Source organism: Heterodontus francisci, chromosome 6 (genome assembly GCF_036365525.1).
Source record: "Heterodontus francisci isolate sHetFra1 chromosome 6, sHetFra1.hap1, whole genome shotgun sequence".
NCBI lineage: Eukaryota > Metazoa > Chordata > Chondrichthyes > Heterodontiformes > Heterodontidae > Heterodontus > Heterodontus francisci.
The window spans coordinates 40,923,210-40,942,430 of record NC_090376.1 but is presented as its reverse complement, the minus strand read 5'-3'; the positions used below and the strand labels follow the sequence as shown (position 1 = coordinate 40,942,430).

Genomic DNA, 19,221 nt, shown 5'->3' with positions numbered 1-19,221 from the left:
AAATGTTAACAATGGGGTGGGTGAGGGATTAGAAAGGTGCGAAACTTCCCTGCATGTTACTGTAATATTTTGAATACAGGAGGTGATTAAAGAATCTGCTCAACTAAATCCCACAATCAACTAAAACAAAGGTAAATAAGAATTGGGTTTCATTATAGTGATGTGTGTTTATTTTGAAATAGAAGTTCTGTTACTTGTAAGTTTGTTTAATTTGAAGGTACATTATGTATTTTGGTACAAAAAGCAAGAAATAAGACAGTACGAGTCATGGCCGAGTTCGGCCAGAAATCTGCTAAGTTGCATTGACACATAAGGTTAAATTGTCTTTCTATCCAACTGTCTACAATGTGACCCACAGATCCTCCTTTCGGTCTCTTATTCACATTGGTCATTCATTCTCTGTCGACTCTACGATGTTCGTATGTCCACTCTTAAACCCTGCTTTTTACATTTTTCGGCTTTAAAATACTTCCAATAACTTGCCCTAAATCAGTTATAACCTTTTACATAACTACACGTATGTCATTAATGTAGGCTTATATATCAAGGAAAGTAAAATGAGAGTTTTCTTTGGACTCGCTGCTGAAGTTACAGCTTGTGTTTGGGAGAAACCTCACAGAAATTCTACCACAAGGTGGAGATAATATTGTCAAGGGTATAGAAAAAAATTAAACAGAATATAAACTTTAAATTAAACTGCGGGAGTGGAACTAGAACCAGCTTTAAAGTAGTAAGAAGTAATTTTAACACTACTATCAAGAAATTCTTATTTACGTAAAGAGTGATCAACATATGGAATAAGCATAAACTTCCAGGTAGAGAAGTCAAAAGCCTTGCTATCATTTAAGAAGCAGTTGGCTGCTTCAACAGGAGAATGGATTAAGGTGGCCTGAAATGAACTTCCTTTCCATAATTATCGTGTGGTAAAGTATCTTAACATAGTAACACTGTGTGGTGTTTCACATAGTTTTTTAATCATGTGGTTAGTACCCAATTATACTTATTTCAAGAATAATCTTTTTAGAAGTTTAAATTGGTTTAGGTGCAACCACTAACCAAACAGTGATAGGGACACAAGCCCCACCAACACTTATGCCCTGTGCATATCCCCTTTAATGCTTCTTTAACTTTATTACTGCCCAGGTAATCAGCATGATACTCTGCATGGAGGTTCGTGTTTGTAAGTGCAGTATATAGCCAGCAGTGAAGAACAGACATTGAGAAGATGTGCATTCTTAAACGGTTTTACATTTTCTTTTGAAAGAGTACTGCTGCAGCCAGCCAGCTGTCTCCAGGCAATCACAGGCAGGAACAGTGATTTGCTATAAAAGCCAACTATTTGAACACTACTATCTCTTCCACTCTAATTTTTAACACTAAATATTGGCAGAGAAACCCTGACCATCCCAGGTAATGGTTGCATCTGTCAGGTCTCCTGCCTGCTTTTTCAGTCAGGAAGTGGTGTGTGGCACTGGTTAAAGAGGGGCCTAGCAAGACAGGGAATTGAGTTATTCCATGTGGAGAAGGAACATTTGAAATAATAGATTTTCTTTCACGGGGAATTTTGATCAAGGCTTTCACTAACATTTAGATTATGAAATCAATTGTTCATCTCTGCCATGTGTTCCAACTTATTTATAAATTGTGCTGGGTTTTGTATACAGTGAACTGAAGGCTATGTCTGCACCTGGAACTTCCCTAAAGAATTCTTGATTAAGCCTGCAATTCCTGCCAAATTAGTAAAGACCTCAGGACTGCAATACAAATTGGTGCTGAATTAAGGACTGAGTGTCTCCAGTGTGTATATATCAAATGTTTTTAATTTTGTGATGTGATTTCTTTAGATTGCTTGAACCAACATAAATTGAAACCAAAATTAACAGAAATATCTGTGTTTTCAGATTGCTCTCTTTATATCGCAAAAATCTAATGGTCCTCAGCTGACCCCAGTAAAGGAATTCTGCACGGAAGATGAAACCTCACCTGAAGCAACCAACTGTGCAACTACATTTCATACCTACCTTCCATTTTGTGTGAGTAATTTTCTATTATATATCTATTGTTGAAAAGGAACCCTTTATGAATGATTGAACAGTTCACAAATTGACTGATTTTATAAATTCCGTCAAACATTTTCTTCTCTACCATATACTGGTAACTGACTTTGGTGCATCTGAGTGGCATTTTTCAGGAGGCATTAACGCCTTCACAAAGCTGTAGATATTCTGCTATTAAACACATCTTGGAGAGTGCTGTTTATCATTGTTACTTGGCACCAATAATCAGATCAAGAAAAAGGTCACGAGGGATTGTACAGCATTTCCTTATCTTAATTTTGAAACTTGGGTTTGGATTACTTAAGTTTTCCATGCTAAAACATGGGTACTGTTCTTACATCTATTGGCCATACTGGCTTTCCCATTCTGAATAAATTCCTTGCAAATTTATTCAGACAAATCCAAGTGTATCTGTATTACATCAGTTCATGGTTAGTTTTTATTTGGTACCTACTTCTGTGCTATCCCCTATTTGGTGTTTGTTGAAATGATTTTGAATAGATTATTCACCAAACCCTACATGGAAGCATTAGCAGCATCTCACTCCCAGAGTGGTTCTGTTTTTTCAGCCATGTCCATTATGTCCTTCAATTTTCTCAATGAGTTAATGCCATGAGTAACTGCCCGACAGATCAGGATAGTGGCATACTGATCTCCAGTCTGAGTTAGCTGAAAGAATAGCTGTAGGATGCTCCAGTTGCTCGCTAGCATTTTAGCGAGAACAGGATTTTACACTCCCGATCTAGATAAAAAAAACTTCCTCCTTTGTGTTCTAATGATAATCCAGAATCTCTGCTACCTTGTTATCAATTTAACAGCCATTGGAAACAATTTTTCATCATCTGCCTTCTCAAAAATTTCAAAACTGTAGAAATTTCTCTTGGATCCCCGGTGACAAAAGCTCTAATTCTTTGAGCCATTCTCCATTCAAATTATTTTAGGTAATACTTGAAATTGACCTCGGCTTATATCCTGAACAGAGGAAATGTTTAGATGCACCTCTTCATTTCAGCAGTGGAGAGAATAATGTTACTGGTTGATTAAAATAAGAGTATAGTGAATTGATTAAAATCTTTCTACTTGTAGTTAGCAGTGTTTCTAGAATTTCTAAGGCTTTGTCCTTATGAGTTGGCATGGATGAACTGATTGCCTCACCCTTCTCCGGGAGCATGATGTTAGCCTTCTGAAATGTCAGAGTGGTGAGCCTCCATCTGTAGAAATGATGTCCATTCCTCTTAAGAACATAAGAAATAGAAGCAGGAACAGGCCTTAAGGCCCCACAAGCCTGCTCCGCTATTCAATAAGATTGTGGCTAATCTCTACCTCAACTCCACATTCCTGACTTATCCCCATATCCCTTGATTCCCTTAGTGACCAAAGATCTATCACTCTCAGACTTGAATATACTCAACAACTGAGCATCCACAGCCCTCTGAGATAAGAATTCCAAAGATTCAAACCCTCTGAGTGAAGAAATTTCTCTTCATCTCAGTTCTAAATGATTGACCACTTATCCTGCGACTATGACCCCTAGTTCTAGACTCTTCTGCCAGGGATAACAGCCTTTCAGTATCTATCCTGTCAGGCCCTCTAATTTATACATTTCAATAAGATCACCTCTCATACTTCTAAACTGCAGTGAATATAGGCCCATTTTACTCCATTTCTCCTCATAGGATACCCGTCCCATTCCAGGACTCAAATTGGTGAACCTTCGTTGCATCCCACCTGAGGCGAGTAAATCCTTCCTTAGGAAAGGAGGCTAAAACCGTAAACAATATTCCAGGCATAGTCCTATATAATTGCAACAAGACTTCTTTACACTTAGACTCTAACTGTCTTGTAAAGGTTGAGCAGGTTGGGCCTATACTCATTAGAGTTTAGAAGAATAAGAGATGATCTTATTGAAACATATAAGATTCTGAGGGGGCTTGACAGGGTAGATGCTGAGAGGATGTTTCCCCTCATGGGAGAATCTGGAACTCTGGGGCACAGTTTCAAAATAAGGAGTCTCCCATTTAAGATAGAGATGAGGAGGAAGAGGAATTTCCCCCCTCAATGGGTTCTTAATCTTTGGAATTCTCTATCTCAGAGAGCAGTGGAGGTTGGGTCATGGAGTATATTCAAGGCTGAGCAAGACGGAGTTTTTATCTACAAGGGAGTCAAGAAGTGACTCAAGAAGTGTCAGGAATAAGGGTGATGAACTTAGAGCATGGATCAGTACTTGGAGCTACGATGTTGTGGCCATTACGGAGACGTGGATATCACAGGGGCAGGAATGGATGTTGGATGTTCCGGGGTTTAGATGTTTCAAAAGGAATAGGGAGGGAGGTAAAAGAGGTGGGGGAGTGGCATTGTTAATCAGGGATAGTATCACAGCTGCAGAAAGGGAGGTCTCGAGGAGGGTTTGTCTACTGAGTCATTATGGGTGGAAGTCAGAAACAGGAAAGGAGCAGTCACTTTGTTGGGAGCTTTCTATAGACCCCCCAATAGCAGCAGAGACATGGAGGAACAGATTGGGAGGCAGATTTTCGAAATGTGCAGAAGTAACAGGGTTGTTGTCATGGGTGACTTCAACTTCCCTACAATTGATTGGAACCTCCTTAGTGCAAATAGTTTGGATGGAGCAGTTTTTGTCAGGTGTGTCCAGGAAGGTTTCCTGACTCAATATGTAGATAGGCTGACTAGAGGGGAGACTATGTTGGACTTGGTGCTTGGCAACGAACCAGGCCAGGTGGCAGATCTCTCGGTGGGAGAGCATTTTGGTGATAGTGATCACAACTCCCTGACCTTTACTATAGTCATGGAGAGGGACAGGAGCAGACGGGATGGGAAAATATTTAATTGGGGGAGGGGGAATTACAATGCTATTAGGCAGGAACTGGGGAGCATAAATTGGGGACAGATGTTCTCAGGGAAATGCACGACAGAAATGTGGAGGTTGTTTAGGGAGCACATGCTGCGACTGCTGGATAGGTTTGTCCCGATGAGGCAGGGAAAGGATGGTAGGGTGAAGGAACCTTGGATGACAAGAGATGTGGAACAGCTAGTCAAGAGGAAGAAGGAAGCTTACTTAAGGTTGAGGAAGCAAGGATCAGACAGGGCTCCAGAGGGTTACAAGGTAGCCAGGAAGGAACTGAAGAATGGACTTAGGAGAGCTAGAAAGGGACATGAAAAAGTCTTGGTGGGTAGGATTAAGGAAAATCCCAAGGCGTTCTACACTTATGTGAGGAACAAGAGGATGGCCAGAGTGAGGGTAGGGCCGATCAGGGATAGTGGAGGGAACTTGCGCTGGAGTCGGAGGAGGTAGGGGAGGTCCTAAATGAATACTTTGCTTCAGTATTCACTAGTGAGAGGAACCTGGTCATTTGTGAGGACAGCGTGGAACAGGCTGATATGCTCGAACAGGTTGAGGTTAAGAGGGAGGATGTGCTGGAAATTTTGAATGATATGAGGATAGATAAGTCCCCGGGGCCAGACGGGATATACCCAAGGATATTACGGGAAGCGAGGGAAGAGATTGCTGCTCCTTTGGCGATGATCTTTGCGTCTTCACTGTCCACTGGAGTAGTACCGGATGACTGGAGGGTGGCAAATGTTGTTCCCTTGTTCAAGAAAGGGAATAGGGATAACCCTGGGAATTATAGACCAGTCAGTCCTACGTCAGTAGTGGGCAAATTATTGGAGAGGATTCTGAGAGACAGGATTTATGATTATTTGGAAAAGCATGGTTTGATTAGAGACAGTCAGCATGGCTTTGTGAGGGGCAGGTCATGCCTCACAAGCCTTATTGAATTCGTCGAAGATGTGACAAAACGCATTGATGAAGGAAGAGCAGTGGATGTGGTGTATATGGATTTTAGCAAGGCGCTTGATAAGGTTCCCCATGGTAGGCTCATTCAGAAAGTAAGGAGGCATGGGATACAGGGAAAGTTGGCTGTCTGGATACAAAATTGGCTGGCCCATAGAAGTCAGAGGGTGGTAGTAGATGGAAAGTATTCAGCATGGAGCTCGGTGACCAGTGGTGTTCCACAAGGATCTGTTCTGGGACCTCTACTCTTTGTGATTTTTATAAATGACTTGGATGAGGAAGTGGAAGGCTGGGTTAGCAAGTTTGCCGATGACACGAAGGTTGCTGGAGTTGTGGATAGTGTGGAAGGCTGTTGTAGGTTGCAACGGGACATTGACAGGATGCAGAGCTGGGCTGAGAAGTGGCAGATGGAGTTCAACCTGGAAAAGTGTGAAGTGATTCATTTTGGAAGGTCGAATTTGAATGCGGAATACAGGCTTAAAGACAGGATTCTTGGTAGTGTGGAGGAACAGAGGGATCTTGGGGTCCATGTCCATAGATCGCTCAAAGTTGCCACCCAAGTTAATAGGGTTGTTAAGAATGCGTATGGTGTGTTGGCTTTCATTAACAGGGGGATTGAGTTTAAGAGCCGCGAGGTTATGCTGCAGCTCTATAAGGCCCAGGTTCGACCACACTTGGAATATTGTGTTCAGTTCTGGTCGCCTCATTATAGGAAGGATGTGGAAGCTTTAGAGAGGGTGCAGAGGAGATTTACCAGGATGCTGCCTGGACTGGAGGGCATGTCCTACGAAGAAAGGTTGAGGGAGCTAGGGCTTTTCTCATTGGAGCGAAGAAGGATGAGAGGTGACTTGATAGAAGGGTACAAGATGATGAGAGGCATAGATAGAGTGGATAGCCAGAGACTTTTTCCGAGGGCGGAAAGGGCTATCACCGGGGGGCATAATTTTAAGGTGATTGGAGGAAGGTTTCGGGGAGATGTCAGAGGTACGTTCTTTACACAGAGAGTGGTGGGTGCATGGAATGCGCTGCCAGCGGTGGTAGTAGAAGCAGATACATTAGGGGCATTTAAGCGACTCTTGGATAGGTACATGGATGATAGTAGAATGAAGGGTCGGTAGTTAGTTTGATCTTAGAGTAGGTTAAAGGTTCGGCACAACATCGTGGGCCGAAGGGCCTGTACTGTGCTGTACTGTTCTATGTTCAAGGGTTATGGGCAGGAAAGTGAAGTAAAGGCCACAATCATATTAGCCGTGATCTTATTGAAAGGCAGAGCAGATTTGAGGGGCCAAATGGCCTACCCCTGCTCCTATTTCTAATGTTCTATGTTAGTGAGTTGCACATTCTCACCACTCCTTGGGTAAAGTAGTTTCTTTTTAATTCCCCATTGGATTTCCTGGTGACTATCTTATATTGTCCACCTCTAGTTATGCTCTTCCCCACAAGTGGAACCATTCTCTCTGTATCCACTCTATCAAAACCTTTCATAATTTTAAAGAGCTCTATGCAGTCATCCTTCAGCCTTAGGAACATACGAAATAGAAGCAGGAATAGGCCATTCAGCTCCTCGAGCCTGCTCCCATACAACTAGATCATGGCTGATCTTCTACCTCAATGCCATTTTCCCACACTATACCCATATCCCGTAATGCCTTTAGTATCTCGAAATCTGTCGATCTCTGTCTTGAACATAATGACTGAGCCTTCACTGCCCTCTGCGGTAGAGAATTCCAAAGATTCACCACCCTCTGAGTGAAGAACTTCCTCCTCATCTCAGTCCTAAACGGCCTACCCCTTATTCTGAGACTGTGTCGCCGGTTCTAGACCCCCAGCTAGGGGAAACATCCTTCCTGCATCTACCCTGTCGAGCCCTGTAAGAATTTTGTATGTTCCAATGAGATCACTTCTCAATCTTCTAAACTCTATAGAATACAGGCCTCAATCTCTCCTCATAGGACAATCCCACCATCCCAGGAACCTTTGTTGCACTCTCTCCATGCAAGTATATCCTTCCTTAGGTAAGGAGACCAAAACTGGACACAATACTCCATGTGCGGTCTCACCAAGGCTCTATACAATTGCAGCAAGACATCTTTACTTCTGTACTCGAATTTCCTTTCAATAAAGGTTAACATACCATTTGCCTTCCCAATTACTTGCTGCACCTGCATGTTAGCTCTCAGTGACTCATGACCAAAGACACCCAGGTACCTTTGGACATCAACACTTCCCCATCTCTCACCATTTAAGAAATACTTTGCATTTCTGTTTTTCCTACCAAAGTGGATAACTTCACATTTTTCCACATTATATTCCATCTGCCATGTTCTTGCCCACCTCATGTGTCTAAATCCCCTTGAAGCCTTTTTGCATCCTCCTCACAAATCACATTCCCACCTAGTTTTGTGTCATCAGCAAACTTGGAAATATTGCATTTGGTCCCCACATCTAAATCACTGATATAGATTATACATAGAATAGCTGGGGCCCAAGCACTGATCCTTGCAGTACCCCACTAGTCACAACCTGTCAACCTGAGAATGCCCCATTTATTCCTACTCTGTATTTTCTGTCCGTTAACCAGTTCTCAATTTATGCCAATCCCATGTGCTCTAATTTTGTTGACTAACCTCTTGTGTGGGACCTTATCAAAAGCCTTCTGAAAATCCAAATACACCACATCCACTGGTTTCCCCTTACCGATTCTGCTCGTTACATCCTCAGAAAACTCCAACAGGTTTGTCAAACATGTTTTCCCATTCATAAATCCATGTTGACTCTGCCCAATCCTACAATTATTTTCTAACTGTCATCACATCCTTTATAATAGATTCTAGCATTTTCCCTACTACTGATGTCAGTCTAACAGGTCTGTAGTTCCCCGTTTTCTCTCTCCCTCCTTTCTTAAATAGTGGGGTTACATTTGCTACCTTCCAATCTGCAGGAACCGTTCCAGAATCTATAGAAGTTTGGAAGGTGACCACCAATGCTCCACTATCTCTGCAGCCACCTCTTCCAATACTCTGGGATGTAGATTATTAGGTCCAGGTGATTTACCAACTTTCAGTCCCATTAATTTCGCCAGTACTACTTTTTTATGAGAAAAGAAACCCAGCATGATCATTCTTTCCTGATATGTATATCAAATGTCTGCCTCTAAGAGGCCCTTCCTTTTTACAGACTTGCTGAAGCTCATACAATCTGTTTTTATATTTCTTGCTAGTTTACTCTCATTCAATTTTCTCTTTATTTGTCAATTTCTTTGTCATCTTTAGCTGATTTCTACAACCCTTCCAATCCTCAGACTTACTACTATTTTTGGCAACATTGTAAGCTGTTCTTTTAATCTAATGCTGTCTTTAACTTCTTCAGTTAGCCACGGTTGGACCACCTTTCCCGTGGAGTTTTTATTCCTCAAGGGAATGTATGTTGGTTGAGAATCATGAATTACTTCTTTAAATGTTTGCTATTCCTTATCTACCATCATATATTTTAATCTAATTTCCCAAGCTACCTTAGCCAACTTGTTTCTCATACCTGCGTAATTGGTGTTGTTTAAATATAAGACCCTCGTTTTGTACTTAACCATATCATTCTCAGAGTCATAGTCTCATAGGCTGAATTTTTACATCCTGTTGGGGGCGGTAACAGAGGCGGGTGGGGGATGAAAGTACCGGAATGAGCCAATGTGCCAGTTCCGCATTGCCATTCCTGCCGCTGGCAAGTTTCACCAGGGAGGGCAGCCCTGAGAACCCGCCCAATGCATTAATTACTGCATCTGAGATCCTTAAGCAGCTCAATGAGAACTTCCTGAGAGACATGCTGAGATTTTGGTGAAGGCAAACAAATTGCATGGTGGGTGAGGGGCAGACCAAATACACAGCAGGGAGCCAGTCATGGCTGCCCCAACAAACTATATGGGCCCATAAAATGGAGAAGGGCACAAAGGGTGACTTAGCTAATGCCACACAGGTGCATCAGGTTGTGGGAAGAGTGGTCACTAAGCGCACAGGCAGTACAGGGGGTCGTCACTCTCCTGGCATTATGAGGGAATGGGAGTAGGGGGAGGTGCAAGGCTTCCAAACATAATTAGGAGGCCACCTGAGCACAAGAAAGGTAGAGGCTGGCGATGGGGGCATGACTCTCAAATTTTGGCTCCAGTGGCGATGAGGAGCAACATACTCTGCAGGAAAGGCATAGTCTCGGGCATGAGGAGGGCAGACAATGACTGGAAAGCAACGAAGGCCATACCCTCAAATAGGCTGCACCATCAGAGATGGTGCTACCTTGAGATATTGAAGAACCAGTGCCACAGAAGCAGGGCAACTCTCCGGGCAGATGGTTACTGAGATATGTACCCTTGTGGCGGAAGGTCTCACACCTCACAGCACAGCTTGCCATGTCCTGCCAGTAGTGTAAAAGTCACCGTGGCCTTGAATTTCTTTGCCTCTGGCTCCTTCTGAGGATCAACTGTGGACCTTGGTGGCATCTTGCAAACGGCTGCACACCACTGCATCTCGCAGGTCACTGATGCCCTATTTGTAAGAGATGAACAGTACATTCAATTCCAGACACTTTGGACCTTGTAAATGCAAAGGGTAGTGGGTTTTGCCTCCATCACTGCATTTCTGCAGGTGCAGCGATAGCACCCATCAAGCATGGAGTGACAGGTCAGTGAAATTAATCAACAGGAAGGGCTTCCACTCCCTCAACATTCATCTGGTCTCTGTCCACAACAAGAGCTTCCTGCATGTGTGTGCTCACTTTCCTGGCAGCTGCCATAACTCCTTCATCCTCCAGCCATCCAGGGTGCTGGTGCTTCATTTCATCCCCGCAAACTACGTGGATGGATTCTAGGGGGCAAGGGACATCCCTTGAAGAGATGTTTACTCACCCCTCTACAAGAACCTGAGACAGAAGCACAGAGGTGCTACAATCAAAGCCATCTGCTCATTTGGACAACCATCAAGTAGGCCATTGGGCTTCTGATGATGCGGTTCCAGTGCTCGGACCAGTCGGGTGGCGTCAAGCAGTACACTTCTGCAAGGGTCCCGTGCATTGTGATGGTCTACTGCGCTCTGCATAACATGGCCTTTAGAGAAGTGTGGACCATGAAGAGGGTGAGGCCATGGAAGGACACAGCTCATTAGTGGAAGGGGAGGAGTAGGAAGTGGAAGAAGAAGAGGAGGAGGAGGAAGATGCAGGACACAGAGGTGCCCCAGCTGCACAGGTAGGTGGCTGGGTCTGGCACAGGGCTCGATGTTCTCATCAGGATGCCATCACTGTCATGAATCATCTGTTTCAAGCTTGTTTCAGCTGAGCCCTTCTGACCCAGGAGGAACAGCACAGTATGAAACTCACCTTGAGGTACCCCAAGAACATATTCGTTAAAGATGCAGGCTGGAGCAGCTCAACTCTTACCACCTGTGAAGGATGCACATCTGCCCAGAAGTTTCACGGTCACCATTCACAGACCCTAGCTCCCCTTCACTACTTCATGCCTCTTTTTTTGTCCCGCCAATAATAAAAGGAAGCTCATACATCTGGCTTCAGGTGCCAATATTTAAATGGTGCTCAAAAAGACAGCACTCCGAGTGCACGCATGAACGGTGCACTGATGTTCACAGGCTGCATGCCACACTATGTGGCCTTGACCAGTTAGTGGTGCTGATGGCGCAAAGATGTTTGGAAAGAATGCCAGTTGCACCCAAGCTGGTAGTTCCCTCCAGCCACCTGCAGTGCTAGCCGAGGGTTGAGATAGTCACTGAGGAGGGTGAAGGTGCCACCCCTCACGGGATACCACCATCGGCCTCCTTGGTCCCTCTGACTGAGAAAACATCTGTGCAGCAGGGCCCAGTGACAAAGATACTTGCCTTGGCTTGTGGTTGAGATGCTCGTGATCCCTGTCCTCGTCGTGGAGGTGCCAGTGGGGGCACCTGCAGAGTCTGCTACACCAGCACCATTGCAGGGCCAATTTTTGTCACTGGGCCCTGCTGCACAGATGTTATCTGAGTCAGAGGGGCCAAGGAGGCCTTTGGTGGTGTCCCGTGAGGGGTTGCACCCTCACCCTCCTCAGTGACTATCTCAGCCCTTGGCTAGTGCTCCAGATGGCTGGAGGGAACTACCAGCTGGGGTGCAACTGGCATTCCCTCCAAACATCTCTGTGCCATCAGCACCAATAACTGGTCAAGGCTACATAGTGTGGCATGCATCCTATGAACGTCAATGCACCGTTCTTGCGTGCCCTCGGAGTTCTGCTTCAGATGACTCTCCATGAGGTTGGCCACTGTCTCAATGGAGGAACTCATGCACTTAAAGCTGTGAGCCTTGTTGGCACACATGAGCTGGATGGACTCCTCATTCTCAGACCATGACCACATCTGTTGCTACTGCCTCCTTTCCTGTGACTCCTGAGGCCCTGCATCTGTGCCCAGCAGAGCAGGTCTGTGGATGTCTTCCATCCTCTAAGGGGTACTTCCCACAACTGCCTGTACCACCTCCTGAATATTTGTGATATACTCATCATCCAGTAACGCTCTATCTAATCGTGTGCAAGTACCCACCAACATGACTGTATCTGCGCTAGTGAAGGATGTGCTTGTAAGGTGTGACAGTGCTTGTGCTGAGGTCTGCTCTGGCTGCACTTGGTCCAGTGATGGTGCAGGAATCACCCTTACATCTCAACATTTGAACCTGTGGGAGACATAAGAGATCATGAGAACTAGACTTGGAGAGTAGTAGCCTCTGCAGTACGGAGGCTTCCCAATACAGCTCAATCTTCAATATGCTGTCAGACGGGCTGGAATGCACGGCACCCACTTAATCTGCACATTGCAGTTTCTATTCACCCTCTCCACCAGGAATGCCCATCTCTCCTTCCCCGACTACTTGTGATCAGCGGCCCTGGCAATCTCCATGGCTCCCTCTTACGGCGGCACAGTGGCGCAGTGGTTAGCACTGCAGCCTCACAGCTCCAGCGACCCGGGTTCAATTCTGGGTACTGCCTGTGTGGAGTTTGCAAGTTCTCCCTGTGTCTGCGTGGGTTTCCTCTGGGTGCTCCGGTTTCCTCCCACAAGCCAAAAGACTTGCAGGTTGGTAGGTAAATTGGCCATTATAAATTGCCCCGAGTATAGGTAGGTGGTAGGGAAAATATCGGGACAGGTGGGGATGTGGTAGAAATATGGGATTAGTGTAGGATTAGTATAAATGGGTGGTTGCTGGTCGGCACAGACTCGCTGGGCCGAAGGGCCTGTTTCAGTGCTGTATCTCTAAACTAAACTAAACTTACATTGTGGTGATGATGTGTAGGAAAGGAATCCTCCTGTCTGGGCCTTCTCATGGGCATTGTGTGCCAGTTTCTCCTGTAAAGTCAAAAAAGGGAGAGAGATAAGGCACTGCTGGCTTCTATGGCCAATGCCAGTGGCTTATATACAGAAGAAGCTGCGTGTATCGGTGCTTTGCAGATCCTCAGCAGCACAGTGGCTCTGAGCCTTCCTGAGAGGTCAGTAAGTACCTTGGACACACATTCCTCCCATGTGCAGGAACAGCATGCGCCCTTAGGCTGCTCAGCTGGAGTATCTGCTGGAGATTGCTTACCCAGAGGCCTGTCCTGAGGGTTCAGCGTTGCACTCACCTTGCCAGAGTGAATAAGGTCATTGAACCTCTTCCTACACTGGACCCAGTTCCTGTGAACCATACTCCATCTGCTCACTGGCTTCACCACCTTAAGCCAGACCTGCTTGGTCTGGGAGAGTGGCTTTCTCCTGCCACCCTCGAGGAAGAAGACCTCTCTCCTCTCCCTTACTGCCTTGAGGTGGGCTTCCAGGTCGGTACCCGCAAAACAGGGGGCAACCCTGCCCTGGGTCCCAGCCCTCTGCCTCTCCTGCTCCATCAGTGATAGTACCACAGCAAATGATTCAGTGAAACGGCAACCACAGTAATGGCTGCCATGGGCGGTTTAAACTGGGTCCACTCTCATTCTGTCCAGTCTCTGTTCCAAACCCTGTGGTTGTTAATTGGCCGGCCAAACCACCCTATAGCCAATTAAAGGTCTGTCCCCGTAAAAATTGGAGGGGCTGTGACTGCTTCGCCTCGGGGGTGCAATCGGGACCTGGAAACAGTCCTAAAAGCTCTTTCCTGCCCCCAAAAGGAAAATCCTACCCTCTCAGGCACAGTAGGAGGCTGTTTGGCCCTTCGAGTCCATGTCGGCTTTCTGTAGAGCAATCCAGTCAGTCCCATTCTCCCCCTCTATCCCAATAGCCCTGCAAGTTTATTTCCCTCAAGTGCCCATCCAATTTCCTTTTGAAATCATTCATCGTCTCAGCTTCCACCACCTTCGAAAGCAGCAAGATCCGGATTATTATCACTTGCTGCATAAAAAAGTTCTTCCTCACAGCCTCACTGCATCTCTTGCCCAAAACCTTAAATCTGTGTCCCTCAGTCCTTGTACCATCAGCTAATGGAAATAGCTTTTCTTTGTCCACCTTATCTAAAGCTGTCATAATCTTGTACACCTTTATTAAATCTCCCCTCAATCTCCTTTGGTCCAAGGACACCAATCCCAGCTTCTCCAACCTAACCTTGTAGCTAAAAATCCTCATCCCTGGAACTATTTTGATAAAACTTTTCACAAACTCTCACATCTTTCCTAAAGCTTGGTGACCAGAACTGGACACAGTACTCCAGCTGGGGCCTAACCAGAGCTTTTTAAAGGTTCAGCATAACATCCCTGCTTTTGTACTCAATGCCTCTATTTATGAAGCCCAAGATCCCATATGCTTTGCAAATTACTCTCTCAATATGTCCTACCACCTTCAAAGATCTGTGGACATGAACTCCCAGGGGACAGTAGCATAGTGGTAATGTTACTGGACTGATCCTCTGGAGCCATGAGCTCAAATTCCAGCATGGCAGCTAGGGAATTTAAATTCAATTAATTAATAAATCTGGAATAATCATTAACAATGATTATGATACTACCGGATTGGTGTAAAAACCCATCTGGTTCACTAATACCCTTCGGGGAGAAAATTTGCCATCCTCACCCAGTCTGGCCTACATGTAACTCCAGACCCACAGAAATGTGGTTGACTCTGAACTGTCCTCTGAAATGGCCCAGAAAGCCAATCAGTTGTATCAAACCGCGACAGAAAAGTCATGTAAGAATAAAACTGGATGGACTACCTGGCAATGACAAAAGCACTGGAAATGACAAAGACACATCCTGCCCAGTCAACCCTGCAAAGTCCTGCACAGTAACATTTGGGGACTTGTGCCAAAATTGGGAGAGCTGCACCACAGACTAGTCAAGCAACATCCTGATGTAGTCATACTCAGCGAATCATACCTTACAGCCAATGTCCAAGACTCTCCCATCACCATCCCTGGGTATGTCCTGTTCCACCAGAGGTGGCAGCTTAGTGGTACACAGTTGTATACATTGACTCCGGACCCCATGAAGTGTTATGGCATCAGGTCAAACACAGCCAAGGAAACCTCCTGCTTATTACCACCCACTGTTTTCCTTCATCTGATGAATCAATGCTCCTCCATGATGAACACCACGTGGAAGAAGCACTGAGGGTAGCAAGGGTTAAAAATGTACTCTTGGTGGGGACTTCAATGTCCATCATCAAGATTGGCTTGATAGCACCACTACTGACCGAGCTGGCCAAGTTCTGAAGGACCTGCAGCAGGTGGTGGGAGAACAAAAAGAGGGAAAAACCTACTTGACCTCATCCTCGTCAGACTACCTTTCGTAGATGCACCTGTTCATGACAATATTGGTAGTAGTAACCACTGCACAGTCCTTGTGGAGACGCAATCCTGTCTTCACACTGAGGGCACTCGATTGTGTTGTGTGGCACTATCACCGTTCTAAGTGGAATATAACTCAGAACAGATCTAGCAGCTCAAAACTGGGCATCCATGAGGCACTCTGGGCCATCAGCAGCAGCAGAATTGTATTCAACTGCCATCTGTAACCTCTGGCATATCCCTCACTCTAGCATTACTATCAAGCCAGGGGCCTAACTCTGGTTCAGTCAGGAGTGCAGGAGAGCATGCCAGGAGCAATACCAGGCATACCTAAAATGAGGTGCCAACCTGGCGAAGCTACAACACAGAATTACATGCAAGCTAAACAGCAGAAGCAGCATGCTATAGAAAGAACAAAGCGAACCAACAAACAACAAATCAATTCGGAACTCGACAGTTCTGCCTAACTAACCATCAGTGCAAAAGACAAAGCTGAAGTATTTGCAACCATACCCCTAAGACAAAGAAGATGGATGTGGTTGTTGGAGACCAATGATCTCAGCTCGAGGACATCGCGGCAGGAGTTCTTCAAGGTAGTGTCCTAAGCCCAAGTATCTTCAGCTGCTTCATCAATGACCTTCCCTCTATCATAAGGTCAGAAATGGGCAAGTTCGCTGATGAGTGCGCAGTGTTCCATACCATTCAAGACTCCTCAGATACTGAAGCAGACCGTTTCCGCATGCAGCAAGACCTGGACGACAGTCAGGGTTGGGCTGATAAGTGGAAAGTAACATTTGTGCCACACAAGTGCCAGGCAAAGACCATCTTCAACAAGAGAGAATCTAACCATCTCTATTATCTCTCTAACTCCTTTTTTAAATATTGGGTTTACATTAGCTACACTCCAATCCGTTGGAACTGTTCCAGAGTCTAAAGAATTTTGAAAAATGACCAGCAATGCATCTACTATTTCTAGGGCCACTTCCTTAAGTACTCTGAGATGTAGATTATCAGGCCCTGGGGATTTATCGGCCTTCAATCACGTCAATTTCCCTAACACCATTTCCCTACTAATACTGATTTCATACAGTTCCTCCTTCTCACTAGATCTATGTTCCCCAACATTTCTGGGAGGTAATTTGTGTCCTCCTTTGTGAAGACAGAACCAAAGTATGTATTTAATTGGTCTGCTATTTCTTCGTTCCCCATTATAAATTCTCCTGTTTCTGACTATAAGGGACCCACATTTGTCTTCACTAATCTTTTTCTCTTCACATATCTATTGAAGCTTTTACAGTCAGTTTTTATGTTCTCTGCAAGCTTACTCTCATACTCTATTTTCCCCTCTCTAATCAATCCCTTTGTCCTCCTTTGCTGAATTCTGAACTGCTCCCAATCCTCAGGTTTGCTGCTTGTGCTGGCCATTTTATATTTCTCCTCCTTGGATCAAATACTATCCCTAATTTCTTTTGTAAGCCATGGTTGAGCCACCCTTCCTGTTTTATTTTTGCGCCAGATAAGAATGAACAATTGTTGTAATTCATCCATGCGCTCTTTAAATGCTAGCCATTGCCTATCCACTGTCAACCCCTTAAGTAACGTTTCCCAATCTATCATAGCCAACTCGCGCCTCATACCTTCATAGTTTCCTTTATTTAGATTGAAAATCAACTCTCTCTCACTCTCCATCTGAATGAAGAATTCTATCATGTTATGGTCGCTCTTCCCCAAGGGACCCCACAGAACAAGATTGTTAAGTAATTCTTTCTCATTACATAATACCCAGTCTAGGATGGCCTGTTCTCTAGTTGGTTCCTCAACATATTGGTCCAAAAAACCATCACGTACGCACTCCAGGAATTCTTCCTCTGCTGTATTATAGCTAATTTGGTTTGCCCAATCTATATGTAGATTAAAATCACCCATAATTCCAGTTGCACCCTTATTGTATGCATCTCTAATTTCCTGTTTAATGCCATCCTCCACATCACCACTGCTGTTTGGGGGTCTATTTACAAACCCCACCAACGTTTTCTGCCCCTTGATGTTTCTTAGCTCCACCCATACAGATTCCACATCAGGATTCTCTGAGCTAATATCCTTCCTCACTATTGTATTGATTTTCCTGTTTTACTAACAATCCTACTCCACCTCCTTTCCCTTTTTGCCTGTCTTTCCTAAATATTGAATACTCCTGGTTCCCATCCTTGGTCACTCTGCAGCCATGTCTCCATAATTGCAACTATATCGTATCCATTTACATCTATTTGCGCGGTTAATTCACCTGCCTTATTGCGAATACTTCACACATTGAGACACAATGCCTTTCGACTTGTTTTTTTTAAACATTCTTCATCATCTTAGCATTATTTCGCACTATGGCCCTATTTGTTTCTTGCCCTTGATTTCTATGCCTTCCACTTTTGCCTTTTTGTTCCCTGTCTTTCGTTTCTATCCTTGTTTCTTCCTCCTCAGTCTCCCCGCTCAGGTTCCCATCCCTCTGCCATTCTAGTTTAAGTCCTCCCCAGCAGCTCTAGCTAGATTCAAGGGATTTAGAGTAAACATGTTCCCACAAAGAAAAAGGGTGAGACGGCCAAATCTAGAGCCCCATGGATGTCTAGGAGCCTACAGGGTAGGATAAGACAGAAAAGGAAAGCTTATGCCCGACACCAAGAACTCAATACTACAGAAAGCCAAGAAGAGTACAGAAAGTGGAGGGGTGAAATTAAAAAGGAAATTAGGAAAGCAAAGAGAGGGCTGAAAGAATATTGGCAAGCAAAGTCAAGGTGAACCCAAAGATGTTTTATCAATACATTAAGAGTAAGAGGATAACTAAGCAGAGAGTAGGGTCCATAAAAGACCGAAAAGGTAACCTATGTGTAGGGGCAGAAGATGTTGGTATGGTTCTCAATGAATACTTTGTGTCTGTCTTCACAAAAGAGGGGGAAGGTGCCCATATTGTAGTTAAAGAGGAGGAGTGTGAAGTATTGGATGTGATAAACATAGAGAGGAAGTATTAATAGGATTAGCATCCTAGAAAGTTGATAAATCACCAGGGCCGGATAAAATGAACCCCAGGCTGTGAAAAGAAGCAAGAGAGGAAATAGCAGAAAGTCTGACCATCATTTTCCAGTCCTTACTGGATACGTGTGTTGCCGGAGGATTGGAGAACTGCTGACGTTGTACTCCTGTTTAAAAAGGGAGTGAAGGATAGACCGAATAATTACAGCCAGTCAGTCTCACCTCAGTAGTGGGCAAATTATTGGAATCCATTCTGAGAGACAGGATAAACTGTCACTTAGAAAGGCACAGGTTAATCAAGGATAGTCAGTATAGATTTGTTAAGGGAAGATCTTGTTTGACCAACTTAATCGAATTTTTTGAAGAAGTATCATCGAAGATAGATGAGAGTAGTGCAGTTGATGTGGTCTACATGGATTTTAGCAAGGCTTTTGACAAGGTCCCACATGGCAGACTGGTTAAAAAATAAAATCTCATGGGATCCTGGGAAATGCAGCAAGATGGATACAAAATTGGCAGGAAGCAAAGGGTAATTGTTGATAGGTGTTTTAGCGATTGGAGGGCTGTTTCCTGTAGCAT

General features: G+C 44.6%; 1 protein-coding gene across 2 annotated transcripts in view; it reads left to right on the top strand.

Moving 5' to 3' along the window:
• Positions 1-19,221, top strand: part of b3glcta (beta 3-glucosyltransferase a) — a 281,226-nt gene that overhangs the window by 163,059 nt on the left and 98,946 nt on the right. For both annotated transcript variants that reach the window (XM_068032825.1, XM_068032824.1), the window contains exon 9: positions 1,902-2,033. In XM_068032825.1, the coding sequence (XP_067888926.1) occupies positions 1,902-2,033 (132 nt within the window). The remainder of the gene's footprint in view (positions 1-1,901; positions 2,034-19,221) is intronic.